Raw genomic sequence first — 17,246 nt, 5'->3', positions numbered from 1 at the left:
TAAACAGGCAGTTGTAATAGCCTATAATACCCTATTGGGGAAAATGTCTGCAGGGCAGCTATCGAGTAGGCTACTTCAATTAGTGAAGAGAAGTTATCTTTATCCCCCCTTCACAATTAGTGAAGAAAAGTTATCTTTATCCCCCTGTATCTTTTGGGTGCACTGTCTGTACATGCTCTGACATAAATTTGTTATGTCTCATTTCTAAATGGTACCTCATTTAAATCTTCAATGTGCGTGCAGTAAATAGTTTTTGAGATATTGACACTTTTATAGAACTAGTATAAAATAGGTGGAAATGATTCTCTAGGGAGGCAAACTGGAAAGCGTTAAGTTTGGGGTCTTTTGGAAAACTGTGAAAGCTAAGACCTCTATATATATATATATCTATATTTTTCTTGGCCTGCTTGAGGCAGTCACAACCTGCACAATGAGGCATTTTAAATATTGAGACATAAGTTAGCTCTTGTTTGATTTCTAGTTATGTCTGCGCTGAAATGTAAACAACTGCAACCATGTGACATCATGCTCCCTAGATGCTTTGCAAACTTGCAAATGTGTCGGCGCCCAGAAAATTCGAGACTGGATGTGTGGTGTACTGTTTGTGCAATTTTTTAGTATAAAAAGCTGTAAGTTTTCCAATTCAACATTTTTGATGACTATCAAGGATGGTGATGATGATGATGATGATGATGATGATGATGATGATGATGATGATGATGATGATGATTTACTCACGTAAGCTCACATTAGATGAGAATTTCATATTTATAGGTGAAAGAATGACCATTAATTCCCGGAATCATTATGCGCAATGTGCTCTATGGCTAGTTACTCCTTTAGAAAGATAATACATTTTCATGTATTCCTTAATACATTGATATCAATTCAGTTCTAAATGCAGAAAATGTGAATATGTGCTCGCTAAAATATAAACTTTATTTCAAAGCCAAATATATTTGCAATGAGCCAATCCTTCATTGTGTTACAAATAAGTTTGAGGAAAAACCTTTTGAAAAAATGAAGCTGTTAAAGAAACTTTATTGGTCATAAACATCCTGGAATGAAAACCTGTATAAACGGGAAGATCCCAGTTCATAGTCTGGGCATCCCATTGCGATCGACATGTAGTAAGAACTTAGTTGGTTTTAGGACCCAGAAGAACACCCTGTGTTGCCTTTACGATTTCTCCTGCTGTAGCGTGGAGCAAGGAGGTCGCCAGTTAGAAAGGGGAGGTTTGCATTCTCGCCAGGGGTCTGGATGTCGATATGCTCGCCGCTGATTGCAATGTTATGCTATTGTACGACAATCTGTAAGGAATCATTCTCTTTTTTCCCCTGATTCTTTTTCTAATTACTGTTTTTGTATTTCGAGTTTTTGGCTGAGGGACTACGTGTATGCCGCACTGTGACAGCTAGTTAGTGTAGCTCTCAGTTTTGACGGCGTTCTCAAGAAATCTGGGTTCATTTTCCAGTGACTATAAATTCAATGAAGAGAGTTTTTCATGGACAGCAACATTAATATTATTTATGTTTTATTTATGTTCAAGAGTTACGTTATGAAATTATCACTGACTGGCTTTAGAAAACGCGGTTGGAACCCATCAATTGTCACGCGTTACACGTTTCAATTTTAGTCGAGTTCAGCAGAGGGGATACAACATTGTTTTGTGGGAGTGTAGCCTTTTATGTGAATGTCAATTCGGTGTCGATGCATTTTGCGGTTTAATTACTTATAGCGATATATGGAAGTGAATCTACGTTTTGTAAATGGAAGATCTGTATGAATATACTCGTCACAATTGCAGCTGATTGCAGAGGTTTTTTTTGTCTCCGTCATCAGAGAAAGCTGCTGACAAAAGGGATTTCCCTGGATCACTGAGAAAAGTCATTTCTGTCTCATAGTCAGCACTCCCTGATCGCCACAACAATGTCCCTCAATAAAAGTATTGAATGGGAACATTTTGAAGAGCGTGACAAGATGCACCGGTCTTCTCGGGGTACCGGTATGGGTTCACTGTCCGGGTCTCGGGGAAATGGTCTGGTTCCCAGCCCGGCACACAGTGCCCACTGCAGCTTCTACCGCACGCGTACGCTGCAGTCACTTACTTTGGAGAAGAAAGCCAAAAAAGTTCGTTTTTACCGAAATGGGGACAAATACTTCAAGGGTTTGGTGTACGCGGTGTCGAGTGACCGCTTCAGGTCCTTGGACGCGCTGCTTATGGAACTGACCAGGTCGCTGTCTGACAACGTGAACCTGCCTCAAGGAGTACGGAGCATATACTCTGTGGACGGAACCAGGAAGATCGCAAGCCTGGAGGAGTTTGTGGAAGGTAAAGGCAGTTTATAATACCCGCCTGCACCAATGGACACGCATCACGGCACATGAATGCTCGGCTGGATGGGCACATGCATGGATGGACAAACAAATTGATCACTTACATTACCAGCCTACTGAATCCATCTATGAACACCAGATTACAACTGTGATAATAAGTCACCGACACATACCGCTTAATTAAGAGGTGTCTATTAAAATTATAATTTGAACTTGGTTTACCGAAATTACCAGAAAGTGCTCACAGGGTTCACAGTGAACAACATCGCATACAAGTATATGAAGCCTTCTCTACCAGCTCAAATTTAATCAAACCTGGATATATCATATAAAATAAAAAGACGTCTACTGTCAGATGAAAATATATATGAGAAAAATACTTTTAACTTTGGGTATTTCACTTATCAGAAATACGTGAAGTTGGAAGTTTATTTCTGATATGTGAAATACCACTTTTTGATCATTTGTTTCTCAAACCATACAAGTTGCAGTATATCAATGTGTCATATTGGATATAAAAAGTATGCAAACTTCACAGCGATATAGGCCTACATGATTTATCAGAAGTAAATTTGGATATCGCTTCCAGTAGCCTATGGCCTACCTTTATCTAATGTTTAGTTTAATTGCACAATACCTCATTGATTTTGTTTTGATTTGACTCCACAGAACCTCTGAAGTGCGCCCATCCTGTAGGTTACTAGGTAATAGTGTGGAAGTTTTATGCTCATGTAATTGAAACTTTGCTTGATTGATTACATAGATTTACGGTATTGTTTATGCATATACAGTATGTACAGAGAAATTCAAGCTTTTGCCTGCCTTTTTGAGTGTAAGCAACCAAATGTGTATTAACTGTTGAATATAAAATAATACCTAATTTTCTGTTAAATGTATCCCTCATTTTAAGATTTGAGAAAGAATTTAACAAAATGTGAGGGGAGGGTTATGATAATTCTCCTCCAACACTTTACATTATAGCGGGGCAGCAGTGATTATCCTATGTAAATATGGCTTTCACCTCTTCCTGGGGTTTTCTCCGTAATGGCTAGCCACATAGTTCTAGCACTGCATGCCTGAACAGACTCCAGGGGGTGATAGTGATAGTGAATTGGTAGTTTGCTCTGACATATAGTTATCTAACCATGGAGACCCTCTTTCTGGTCATAACCAGGCCACCCAGTAAATGTTTTTTGGGAGAGAGAATTTTGCTTAATTCATTTCCCAACCAAGGTTTATCCAGGCCTGGTCATATTGGGGTTGTAGTGGTCTTCATGGTCGTTAGTGACTGTTTTCAGGTAGGTAAACTGGGTCCAACTGAGGTAAACTAAGGTGTTGTGTGATGCTTGTGGTCTGGAGAGCAGTTAAAATTCATCCAGAAAAAGTAGACTGCAGCTTTGTGACTTGTGCCCATTCACACTCACTCTCTAATCATGATACTCCTCCAGACTCCAGACTTACAGGAAAGCAGCTTCTAAAAATGTGAGAATACAGAAAATACCATCTTTTGCAGCAGCTGTTGTCTACATCTTTGTGATTATTCAACTGTCTAGTCTAGAATCTAGTCTTATTTTACAGTCTAATCCAGTTAAAAGGTATGTCTATATTTAGTTCACAGACTTTTGTTTTGAACTGGTGTGGGGATGGAGAGGGAGGGGAAAAGTAACACGGCCAGTGTTTATCTGCATGGGTCTCACTGTAAACATGTGACTTTGGGCTTCTGAATCAGATGTAATTGTGCTCTGGCAGACATCCAAGGCTATTTTGGATGGCTGCTCCTCCGGCCACCCGTGACGGTGCCCTGTGCTACTGCAGCAGTCCATGTGCGCCTTATCATTCCCATGTGGAGTTACTGTATTCCTCATCATTCCAGTAGGGAAAACGTCAACCACTACCCCCATTTTATAATAGAGTTCAGAGCCAAATCCCTCAAAATGTTCCTGCTGTGGTACACTCTAACTGCACATGTTAGTGAGTGTGTGTGTGTGTGTGTGTGTGTGTAGGCCTTGCCACACCATCGGGGCTCGATAAGGCCCAGGCTCCCTTGAGCTGTATGAGTTGGCACATGAGGTGTGGTGTGGTGGGTGGGGGTATGGGGGGTGGCAAGCCAAACACCAGGGCCTTGTCTTTGTTTACTCAGGCATTAAATGGGAGGGGTGAGGGAGGGTGGGGGTGAACCCCAGAACTGCCGAGCTCAGCAGCCAGCAGAATGGATGCAAGACCGTTAGAGCCCCCCTACTAAGGGAGAGACCAACTGCTGCTCCCTTTTTGTGCAGCAAACTGGACCGTACCAAGGAGCAATCAATACAACACTGACCTGGGGAGAGCCTGAAAAGTAAACTTAACACAAATTTTGGCCAAATAAAAGCAGTGCATATATCAGTGTGCACTGCACAGCACAGCTGCTGACATGAATGGAGCTTCCTTGGAGAGAAATCTGGAGAACGATTAACAAGGGAATTGCATTTGTTTAAGGGTTGAGCAAATGGAGGCTCTGAAACTGTGCTCACTGGAGAGTGTCTGTGTTTATGGTCTGACTATAATCAAACACCTGAGACCGGGCCTTGTCCCTCTGTCCTCCTACAGGAAACTCTCTTTCAGTTATTAACGTCTGGGAGATTTAGTGACAGTTCCCCCGTAATTTGTGTCACCCCTGTCACCAGCCAGGCCTCAGGCAACACCCACTCAGCTGGAGCTAATCTTATTAATTAGCGGTTTGTTAATTGAGGCTCTATTAAAGCCTACAGTCAAGGGAGTTTTAACTGTCTCCCAGCTGTCTCTTTGTCTCAAATATGTAGATGGAGAACAGGGTAAAAAAAGACAGATGAAATGACCCTATTCTTTTGGAAGCAGAGCGCAACTGAAAAAGTTGAATAAATGTACAGTATGTAGTATGTTTATGTTTATGACCTTCTCAGTAATTTCATATCAAGAGCATATTGCTCAGACGTACTACTATGTCTGTTCTTTATGATCATATGTATAGTCAGATTCTGAAAAAGTCCAAATGTGCAATTTATTCAAATACAGCAAACCTACAGATATTCTGGTAAAATCGAGACACTTATATACCGTAGCATATTTCGCGGAAACATAAGGTTTCCAAACATAATTTGGAATCATGTCAAGCGTTGACTATTGAGTTGACTTTCTTGGCTTAGACTCACAGAGTGCCGTATGGAGATCAGGCATCAGCTGGCCAGTTGGAGACAAAAACCCAAGGAGGTTAACGATGAGTATTTTGACGCGGTTTGGGAAATTGAGGTCAGCCCCATATGGTTGGTTCAGCACCACGGACAGCTGTGTGTGTCACAGGAAGTAGGAGAGGGAGCATCACTCAAGGCCATATGCTGGACTGAGTCACGCTGTTCCTGTAAGCTGACTGTAAGCGCTCATACTTATGCTCTGCACTTGCTGTACACATGACCTACTGCAACTTTAAATAAAAACCATCGTTGATTCATCATGTTCTCATTTTACTCCCTGGCAGAGAACGTGTTTAACCTGAATCAGTTTCACGCTGTCAGCTCAGCCAAAGTTTATCTGCTTTCCAAGTGTAAAAAAGCAAGGCCGCCATTCGCCTAAATATACTGCATGAGCTACTGCCCCATAGAAGCATTCTTTGATCTTTGCTCTTGTTATACATTTGCTTCTTTTTACAAATGTGGTTTTGATAAATGTTATTCCATGGCGTAATCTCATATTGAGGAGAAGAAAATGTTTGAAGAGATATGCATTGTCAATTCTTTGTGTTAGACAGTGGAACATTTAAAGGGAATTCTTACAGTGGCCTCTATTGCCGTAGATTTACAAATAATGACTTCCATTGGTGCCAGGCTTGTGTATTGTTTTTTCTACACTTTTGTACATCCATTTAAAACTATTTATTGAGCTAACTGCCAATTGATTACTGTTGATATACACAAGTAAATGGTTTCACATTAAAGGAATACAATGGCTTTATTGGCTTTGTTTCAAATGGCCCTCTGAAGTGGATAATAAAATGCACTTTCATTCAGTTCTCTTCATAGATATTTCCTCTTTACCACTGCAGAGGTGTATGGGAATATGGGAGAACTTCATGGTCAAAGATAAAGTGGATGTCTTTCTTTATGGATGCTTTGGACTTTGGTTCTTTGTCTCTGAGCACGTTATATTCTCAACTCTGAGTTGTTTAAGTGAATGATTAAGGCAGTTTCTGTAAATTGCCGAAAGCTTTTGACAGTCTACCAATGTGTATGGCTTACTTTGTGCTCAGCCATGTGTCAGGTCATTGTCTCAGTTCTGTTGTTTGAATCCCATAATTCAAGCAGAGGTTGTGAGTAGAATGAGACCAATGGCCTTGAACCAAACACAGCTCTAGGCAATTATACCCAAGTAGATTGGGTCAAATTGATCTGTTCTTTTCACTCAGACTCCCCCCCCCCCCCCCCCCCTTCTCTGCCATCTTCCCGCAAGGATCGTTAACCTCTTTGCTAATGCTACGGACGAGTCTACATTTCCTCCGGTCAAACGCAACACATTACATTTTATATGCAACTCAGCACTGCCCCCAGATGTGAGGCTATGTTTAATAACCTCGTTTGTTCTGCTTCTGTGATGTGTGGAAATCTCTCCAGCGAGGGTTAAAATAACTTCTCCTCTCCAATGCTTCTTTCTTTTCAAAAAGGGGCCAAGGGCTGCTTTTCAGAATGGCTGAACAAACACAACAAGAGGTTTAGCACTCTTTAGCCTCTTGACTTGGAGTACATTGTTCTCTCATGTATTGCAGTGTTTGAATTATTTGACCTTCTGCTCTACAGTGTTTAGATTTGTAACCGGATTTGTATTCACATGTGCGTATGCTTTGGGGTTTGGAGTTTCTGCTTTTGTTTTAGAGGAAAGCAGACAGTCCGACCTCATTTTGTATTCCTTCTGCTTCATTCAGATGGTAACCAATTGAGAAAGGATCACTGTGCAGAAAGTACCATGGTGGCACTGGGGATCAACCCACGACTGCATGGGAGGGATGGGTGTATTTCCTGAGAGTTAGCCATAGTACGGACTGCGCCAAGGCACACTGGGCACGCTGTGGTTAAATCTTAAGATTTATAACTGGAGACATATCTGCTGAACATCAAACTTCCCAAACTTTCCGTTGGCTTCCAACCAAGCCTGCGTTGTTCTTCCTGCTCCGCTGATTGTATCTGCAAGAGGAAGTTCACGTGTTAAACAATAATTTCCAGAAAACAATAGTGAGGCCGCACTTCCTGCCTTTTACGGCCCTTTCATTTTCGCCTTTTTGTCCGTCCAGGTCATCATGCTTTACTGTGCCGAATGCAGCTGCAATGAAGCGGCAGAGGAAAGGGAAATATTTTTATCTGCTTTTAGCACAGTGGTGCAGAGTGTACACTGAAGGGGTGGGCACACAGAGGCCCTGAATGGGGCTTTTTGTCCCAGAGTGAGTCCCTCTGCCTGGAGAAGTGTTACCAACCACAGAGGACATTGCAGTGTAGTTACAAATATGGCTCAGAATTTGTCTTGCCGAAAAACTCATCTGCCGGAGACCTCAAAAGAGTTTTTTCTCTCATTTTTCGCGTCCTTGAACACATTTCAAAGTGCTTTATTTATTTATTTTGGCAGTTTGGACATTGTGGTTTAGACTAAATTTAGTTGAGAATTCCTGTGGTGAAAAAAATGAGCAAGTATAATCCGTATCACTTCTGAAAATGACCTTGTTTTGTGATGCGTGCTACCAGTGTGACACAGATACCACTGTTGCAGTGTAAGATTTTTAACATAGCGTGCAGCGAACCAATTTTCCCTGGGAGAGGATCTGTGCACAACTTACCGTTGTATTTGGGTCACTGCGATAGTGCCACATTGCCTTGCGATTAGGGCTCAGTTTACCTGGTAAACGGTGTCCTGCAGTGAACCAGCAGGAGTTGAGTCATGATTCACGGTGAAGGGTTATTTTAATAAGGCCCATGGAGAGTGTGTTGGGTACCAAAATGGTGGGCAGGGTTCAAGCAGGGTCCTGGGCAGTTTCCGTTCGCTGTGGGGTTAAATCGGTTCGGTTTGCTCCCCGCCCCGCTAACCCGAGGAGCTGTGGATATCAGCATTTCCCTCTGTTGCATTATTCATGCCCAGTACACTACGCTAGTTATCAGAAGCACTTTCCAGGGAATAGGGAGAACCAGATGAGTGCATAAAGCCCATCTTCACTGGGGAATAGGGCTGCAGAGATAAACTATATAGCATTTGCTAGCCCAGCGCCTATACCAGAGATATGGACTACCAGTCATGTCGAGAGCTGCAGGGCCTGTTAGTGTTTTTGTTCGGAAACTAAGTGTTAGACAATCTGTTAGACAATCAGAGAGGAATGAACTGTCAGTCGGTGCTCTTTTACATGGGAAAGTATGGGAAAGCAATCATAGACAATAATAGTAACCCCCCCCCCCACAGGCGAGAGCTACGTGTGTGCCTCCAACGAACCCTACCGGCGGGTGGACTACTTCAGGAACATCAACCCCAACTGGTCGATGAACATGAGGTCCGGGGCGTCGCGGTCTCTGCCCTCGCTGCTCCCCTGCAGGGGCGAGCCCCGTGAGAACAAGGACTTCATCAAGCCCAAGCTGGTGACGGTGATCCGCAGCGGGGTGAAGCCACGCAAGGCCGTGCGAGTGCTGCTCAACAAGAAGACGGCGCACTCCTTCGAGCAGGTGCTCACCGACATCACCGACGCCATCAAGCTGGACTCCGGGGCGGTGAAACGCCTCTACACGCTGGAGGGCAAGCAGGTGAGTGCTGCACCGCCTTTACAGAAATTAAATGTGTACAAATATGTTTGACAATATACATATAAATATATTTGTCAATATATGTTTGGAAATATTGCATTATCAGAATGCCGCAGCAATTTTATTTAAGCGCACGGTTATTTGATCTTTTGTCGGTATCTGTTTGTATGTATCTGTATGTATTTGCTCAGTAAGTGGGTCATGCAATAACAAAACCTACCTACTTGTAAAATGATATCTAATAGATTCATATTCAGAGCAGAATTCTCAGGAGACTCATGATTTTATGTGTTTTTATTTTTGTGTTATTTAGTTCCATTAGTATTGTAAACATATACTGTACAGTAACACAACAGCACAGCTTTATATAAAGTACTTTATATTAGTGATTGAGCACATCAGTCTTGAAAGTATTCAGCTGCAGTGTAATATTTCTCTGAAATGGATTTCAAACATTTTCCTAGAAATCACATCTTCCTAATTGACCGTGTGAAAATGGATTATCCAGCTTTAATACAGGATTCTCCAGTTTTAATGCAGAATTCACGTTTTGGAATGCTTTGACCATTCTGCCTTGGCTCTCATGGCGTGGCCACACTGAGAACAGAGATAATTTATTTTCTGTGGGGCTCATACATTCATGCAGGACGGAGACACCAGAAGACTATCTGTAATTTTTGCTCCTTTATCTGTATTTTGTTTTACATACAGCAAAACATGAAAGGATTTTAAAATGGCACCCGTCCAGTACGCTTTCTAGACGGGGGAGGTGGTTGGGTAGTGGTGAATTAATTTATGTTTTTCTTACATTTGGTCCATCAGCTAGGTGCTTACCGCCATTGAGGTCAGGGTTTGTGGTTGATTGGCAGGATGAGTGTACTGGGAGCTGTGTGTAATACTTTTGAACATGGGATTTTCACAGATATGGTGTGTGGTAATACTTTTGAATATGGGGCTTTCACAGATATGCTGGATATTGGAAGCAGCACTTGGCCTGGTGCTGTATTCGGCTGTGAGTCAAAACCATGGCAGCAGTTCATACTTCAAAGGACTATTATGTAGCTCTCCTTGGGAACCTGATTCATATTCTGACTAGAATTGTACAATAACATAAAAACCATGTCATATTAGCTATTTAAAAAAATGAGCCAGTGAGCATTTCAGTGTTCATTTGAGGGAATTGTTTGGTGAAATTGAGTAAAAATACACAAAATGAATTTGCCCTCCATTGTGCTTAAGACGAACAGCCCCGAGGTGTTTGAGTATGTTAAAGTTGAGTTGCATACTACGGAGCAGGTGCTTGAGAAGAGGTGACCGCAATGCTCTTTTCAGCTGAGCAGACAGAGCAGCTATGTGGTCATAAACACAATCAAGCCTTATTTCCCATCAGCCAATGGGAATCTTCACACACAGGCCAAAGACATGACTCAGGAAAATAATGAGTTGTATCCGCTCAGCCATGCCCCCTAACAGAGCCCTCTTTCAGAAGGAGCTCCGTGGAGGAGAATGGAGCCTGGATTATACTGGGGCGGTACACGTGACGAAGGTGCAACACTCAGTCAAATCCTCCGATGGATCTGTGAAGCCCACACAGAACCCTCTAGATGAATTGAACCTGTTTAGCTTCTGTTTGCTAGTCTAGATTTCCTGTTAAAATTCCTAAATGGGAAAATAGTGCTTGCAAGAATATTTAAAAAATTCTACTTCTGGTAATATATGAATACGGTGCCCACAAAATAAAGTAAGAGGAACAAACAGGACAAACACTTCATAAATTGAAATGCAAGAAGATGTTACATGCCATAAAATATTCTTACAACCTATAACGGAGACAGCCCATGACAGGGCCTGACCACAGAACATCCTAAGATTTATCCACAACAGTTGTTGGTTACTATGGTTTTAATGTAACTGTTCCTTCATAGGACTGGATCTGGCTGACAGAAAATAATTGCACTGAACAGTTTATTGTTGGAATCTCTTAGATCTTTACTTTGCACAACCTTTTCCTATTAAAATTACATGAATGAGCTACTGGCTCAGTTAACTGATATGTGTCCTGTTCTCAAAGAATGTAACTTAGTTTTTTCTGTTAAAGTTAGTGAACTGTAATCATCATTATGAATTATTTAAAAAGAATCTCATTGTCTTTTCATTCATGAATGAATGTTGCAGCACAGTTTCTGGAATATAACATTTCCCTCACTGTATACAGTGTCAACAAACAAGACAACAAAATCTTTACGTGGTTGTAATCCTTGCTGTTTTCTAACCTAGTATTGAACTGTAGAGGTTCCCTGTGACTCCGAATTCATCTCCACTCCAGTGATACATGCAATCTGATAGTCAACCTCACTATACCAATCTATAACCAGATACGCCCATAAGCCCAGAATCTATACCCAGAGATGTCCTTGGGAACTCAGGCAGCAGGTTAGTACTGAAGGAGGTTATTAAGATCCCTTGGCAGAGAGAATGTTTGTGGTAATATGGAAAATCAGATGACTCTCGGGGTCTGGAAGCAACGGTCCCCTTCCCTTCCAAAGCCAGCGTTTCGAAATGTGCTTTCAAAACACGCTTTGTCTCTCTAATGGCCCGTATCTGTCGCTCCTGATAGCATTGCAGAGACATCTTATTTGGGGGGGTCCGCATTGGCTCACCCCCCCCCCCCCCCGGTAAGCCTGTATCATTACACCCAGCCACTAAAAACCCCGCTTCAGTGACCTCTGTTTATGGAGGTCAAAACTGCTGACAGCGCAGTAACTATCACTCATCATTAGAGCCCTGGGAGACGCACCTCAGGCAAAGGGCAGCGCTTCTCTGCTTATGTCGCTCGAAGGTGCAGTCTGTTCGCTCGTCTAAGAGATCTGGAGAAAATATGTCATTAGGTGTGCTGTATTTCCCGCAGCAGTTGTCCGTTACAGTGAGAACTGCGGGAGAGTTGCCACGGGATACAACTCCAGGAGATCATTGGGCAGTGAAGGCTAGGGTTTGTTATTTTATTTGACTCTGCATGCATATCGCATAAAATAATTTACTTTTTGCAGTTATGCTCATTTGTATATAACTTCTACCCTACCATACTGACACAAACACTTATATAGGCCTATATACATTTCTTCTGAACTTGGTACTGCATTCAGATGCAGAAAGAAGTCATGCCTGAATTAAATACTTCCCTAAAGAAAAGATTGAAGGTTTTGTTTGTTTGAGACTTTGAGAGCGAGGGATAAAGAAAGAGGGGAGGAGAGTGTGTGCAGTACATGTAGTGAAAGGATAGATGAGGTTTTTGCAGTGTGGGCGAGCTCTGACTGGCGTCTGGCACCCTGCTGAATGACAGCGCTAAGGTTAGCGCTGTCAGTTACTGTTCTAATACATATGTGATTAGAATGCTCTTAACTGAAAATGCTAATGCTGATGTACTGTAACAGTCACTACTGGTAATTGAGTACTGAAAAAAACATTTTTAAAAAACTGCTCTTCAAAGGGTTAAAAATCAAAGGTGCCTGCAGCCTGCTAGTAAAGCCCGGTGAATGGAACTGCAAACTGAAGTTACTTCCATTTGTATGAAAAAGCAAACTAAGAAGCTTTGATATTAAAGCAGAAGTGCAATTCAGGGTACAGACCTGAGCCGAGGCCTTATTCTGAACAAGGTTATCATTTCTTCAGTCTAGAATAGTTGAAAGGCCTGTTCCTCTGTGTGGAAGCACACTGGTATTGTGGAAATTCTTTAACATTTACATTTACCAGTGATGTAGCCAAGGGTGGTTTTCAGGTTTCAGGCCTCCAGAAATTCCAGAGCTACGACTAACATATGTGGAAGCTGATTTTGGAAGCGCCCCAAATAGAAATGCATATGGAAGAGGATTTTATGGTCTGAGTGTGGTTCTCAACTTTTAACTCTGGACTGAGGATTTGACTTATTATTTGAAATAACAACAGCTGTCTGCAGACTAGTCCACCCTCAATTTCCTTTATAGACTTTCTAAAACCGCCTTGTCAGCTCATTACTTATTTCAATAGAGCCTTAAGGTGAGAAATTCCATCATCCTATCTTCAGATTTTCTGCACTTGATTGATTTCTGCTTCATTTCTTTCACTTGGGGAGCCTGCCAGTTGCTAATGAACTACCCCGTTAGGTGATTTATATTAGCATATACACACCATTGAAGCTAATTGCTGTGAAAGGAAACTAGCTGGACACTAATGCAGATGTTCTACATGCTGTTTGATGCCAATAAAGCATTAATGATTTTAAACCTGTAACCTGTGAAAAATTCATACCTTGCTTATTATAAATAGATTAACATGCTTAATGTGGTTAATGTTTACACTGTAGGGGGAACGAAAGCCTGGATGTGGTCAAAGGTGGAGGAAAATAGCTTGTTAAAGAGTAACGGAGCTCAGGACACAGGTGAAGAATGGGGCTCAGAGAGAATGGGCCTCAGGGAGGATGATGGAGCTCCAATAAGGATAATGTAGTGCAGACAGTTAGAGTTCATAAACAAGTTCAGACAGGACAGTAAAGCTCAGAGAGAAGAATGGAGTTCAAACAGGAGAATGAATCTCAAGAGGAGAGCAGGCCTCTCAGAGAAACAATCCTCTTCAGCTGCTACCTGTGTAACGGTGAGGCCTGTCTTGCAGCACAGTGTTCAGCAGAGGACTAGAACAGGTCTACACTTCCATTCTTTACACCAGTCAAGTAGAGGAATGTTTATTTTACTGCTAGCTGAAGTCTGCTTCCTTGTGGTCCTGCATGTACATAAGACCACAAGGAAGAGAAGGACAGAGAGGAGAGGGAAAGTACTACAGGGACCGCAAGGCTCCCTGACCTCATCTGTGGAATTTGCAGCAGCTGTCGAGGAATGGAGACCAGATTCTCTAAATCGGGCCATACATATGCCCCTGTGACCCTCCCTGTCTCTGGGAACAGGGGGGTGGCAGTCTCTGGGTTTGAAGGGGTCTTGGGGATTGGCCCTCTCAAAAAAACTCCCAACTTTTCAGCTATAAGGGAAGCTATGGAAGCATCGGTGAGAGTTTAAATACAATATGTTTCCTCTTGTTCCTGGACATGCATGTCAAATGGGAGTTTATCATTCTCAGACCAGGAAAGTCCTTCATAGACAGCTGCCTCCTTTATAACCACCACGGTATTGACTACAGTGCTTTATTCCAAGTCAATCATGCTAATTTCTCTCTGTGCTACCGTCCTAATTAAGAGAATAACTACTGTGTCAAATCAGAGGCTTGTTTAATCCCAGTGCGAATTGCACATCCTCCCCATGCCTTTGTGGCAGAGGCATCCATAAAAAGTGAATCCTCTAACGGCGGGCTGAGCTGGCGGCTTATCCCCGGGAGTGCACTAACGGGCTAACGGCACACAGGAAGGGCACTTGAATTCAGTGTGCCATCTGCTCCTCAGCAGTCAAATCACAGGCCTGGGCGTCCGTCTGGGGCCTCGGAGGAGTCGCGCTGGGCCCTGACCATCGCAGGGTAATTAGACCGATAAGCCCAGGCCTTCAGAGCGCAGCTGACAGGTGCAGACCCCCGCTGCTGAGCGCGCTCACTGAGATAAGGCACCCTCCACCAGCCACTCCACTGGAGGATTGTTGTCTGTGAATGAGCATTAATTGATAACCGTTTCCTAGCTCAATCAGCTGCCGTTCTGGGAGGATACGGCTATTTTCCATTTCAAAGTAACCAAAGCTCTCTGCTTTGAAAGCAAAATGCCACTTCCTTTTGGCCAGAGACCAGGGGTATGAAAGTGGCGATTAACATCTGTGGAAATCTTGCAGATTTGTTTTTTAGTGAAAGTCCCAGTCTTCCTTAGTGCAGCTTCAAGGACTCTCTCCCCCTCACCACCTGTATACGGCAACCTTTAGTGTTAGCCAATTCTCATATAGTGCATTTTACTCTGATATACCTGTAGTAGAGTGACAAAGAGTATATTCTTGGTGTTGGAATAGCCCTGGACATTTTACAGCATACAGGTAGAGCTGTAGATTTCTCAGTAGCTTTTCCTGAGGCATGAAAGTCTCTGTAGAATTGTAAGAATGTGGGTGTGTTGCAGTTCAGCTGTTGTGAATCCTAGGTTTGGCTCAGACTAATGTGATATACAGAGACTGTTACTGCTCCACCTCCCTTAGCTGTGAGTGCTCTCACCGCAGAATGCGATCAGTGGGGAAGAGCGGCTAATGAAATGTTAATACACTCCACATCATGATCATTTTATGAGCCCTGAGAAGGATCATCTGTCTGCAGAAAAAATCCATCCAGTCCAGATAACTTGTTTTTAACTGGCCCTCAGGCAACAGGGGCATCAGGGGCTTTTCTGACCCAGGGGATCCCCATCATAAATTAAAAAGGCTCATATCTAAATATTATATCACATATGATGCATACATTCTCAAATCTATATGTACTCATTGCATATCATGTCCTGCTGAGAGCTCCCTACAGTGTCCCTAGGGGTTCAAGCCGACCCCCGTTGAAAACTCAGGATGTAGATGAAAGGCTCCTGAACAACCAGAGGTTTTATTTCCATAAAAACAGCATGATGAAACTGCCCCATTACCTGTTATGCAGCACTTGAAAAGGATGAGTACTACAGCTCAAAGAGGATGCCCTTTCAAATATAGATCATGCAGGTATTTGTTTTCACTCCTCAAAAAAAGAGAAATGTCTTCTCCCTGTTGGTTGCAGTGGAATTTTTATTCCCTAAGGTCAGTTACATGTAAAGGCCTGCTTAGTGATTTTGGGTGGTAATGAAATGCTAATAACTGACAATGAGAAAAAAGATGAAGATATGGTACTATCATATAGAGTTATTCTCATAATATAAATAACAATAAAGATTAGCATGAATAGAACTTCAAAATAGAAAAATAAGAATTTAAAATAATTGTTGGGCCAACACTCCGTCATTTCATTCTTCTACTTTGTTTATGATATCTGAGAGTTTTTGTAGTCATTGCGCAGCTCATCACCATGTAAATAAACTCATCAATCGTTGTTTGCACTTGGTGCTCACTTTGTCAGGTTAGATTTAAAAATGACGAGTTAACATTTTGCCAAATAAAACTTGCCTTGGAAATGGTTTTGTTGTATTATGGCTGGTTCAGTACACAAACCCCCCAAAAAATCACTGAGGTACTTGCTGTAGTTGGCATGTGTATATTTCTTGTTGATTAGCAAACAAAATTATTATTGGGCCTTAAACTACACTAATATCAATCATAAAACACATGAGACATGTTCCAATTATGCAGAATTATGGAACCACTCCTCAAATTGAATTTGTAAAATATTTGCAAGATGCAAAAAAACAAACCAAACACTAGTTTAATTACACTTTCCTGTCTAATCAGGGGATATCCTTGATTGCCATCACATACTGTGCCTGCAAGGATATTATCAGGTGAGGTGCAAGACATTTGATCTGGGGATGCAGTCACAATGTGGATATCAGGAAAAAAAAATAAACATGTTCAGTTGCCCTGTTCAGATTGTGCTCTGTTCAGTCCACACTCAATCTCCGACTCAGTCAGAGAGGAGGGCCTCCTGCTTATGCTACACCCTTATTTAGAAGCAAATGAGGACATTGTAAATAATTAGGTAGCAGCAGTGACGTGTGGCTTACCGCAGGCTCGTTGAGAGGACAGTGGTTGAGGCTGTGCGATTACATGTTGTCAGAACGCGGTGTGCCAAAGATGAGACATGCCCTCTCGGTGACCTCTCTCAAAGAGGCTAACCGAATGTTTACATGAGCCACGCTGACGACGATCCTGTTTTTCCTGACTGATGACAGGACCAAATTGGGCCTTGCGGTTTTTGGTGAACTCTTTTTCCTTATAATGTAAACACTTTTACAGATAGTGGACTGCTCAAAGTTCCTTTGGGCTGTTTGATCTATATTTCCGTACTTCAGCCATTCCAAGGCCAGACTGCAGCTGCAGGAAGCAGACAGAGGGAAGCTCCCATAGTAGGAAGTCTGTGAACTCTTCAGTGTTTTATTGGGGATGCATTTTTGAGTATCTGTGCATCCCCACGCTTTCGTCTAGGCAGAGTTTGAGAGTATGAGCCGAATCCACAAGTCAGTCACATGTGGGGAATGTAATACCTGATTACGCT

The 17,246-nt window shown here is 42.3% G+C and overlaps 1 protein-coding gene across 5 annotated transcripts in view; it reads left to right on the top strand.

The window, feature by feature from the left end:
• Positions 1 to 1,231: 1,231 nt before the first annotated feature.
• The window catches only part of LOC133131270 (serine/threonine-protein kinase DCLK2-like), a 48,856-nt gene continuing 32,841 nt past the window's right edge, over positions 1,232 to 17,246 (top strand). For all 5 annotated transcript variants that reach the window (XM_061246555.1, XM_061246554.1, XM_061246553.1 and 2 more), the window contains exons 1-2: positions 1,232 to 2,332; positions 8,782 to 9,116. In XM_061246555.1, the coding sequence (XP_061102539.1) occupies positions 1,930 to 2,332; positions 8,782 to 9,116 (738 nt within the window). In that variant the 5' untranslated portion in view covers positions 1,232 to 1,929. The remainder of the gene's footprint in view (positions 2,333 to 8,781; positions 9,117 to 17,246) is intronic.

The sequence above is a fragment of the Conger conger genome, chromosome 6 (genome assembly GCF_963514075.1).
Source record: "Conger conger chromosome 6, fConCon1.1, whole genome shotgun sequence".
In the NCBI taxonomy this organism is placed as follows: Eukaryota; Metazoa; Chordata; class Actinopteri; order Anguilliformes; family Congridae; genus Conger; species Conger conger.
The sequence above is the reverse complement of the archived record's forward strand: the minus strand, read 5'-3'. Positions and strand labels throughout refer to the sequence as shown.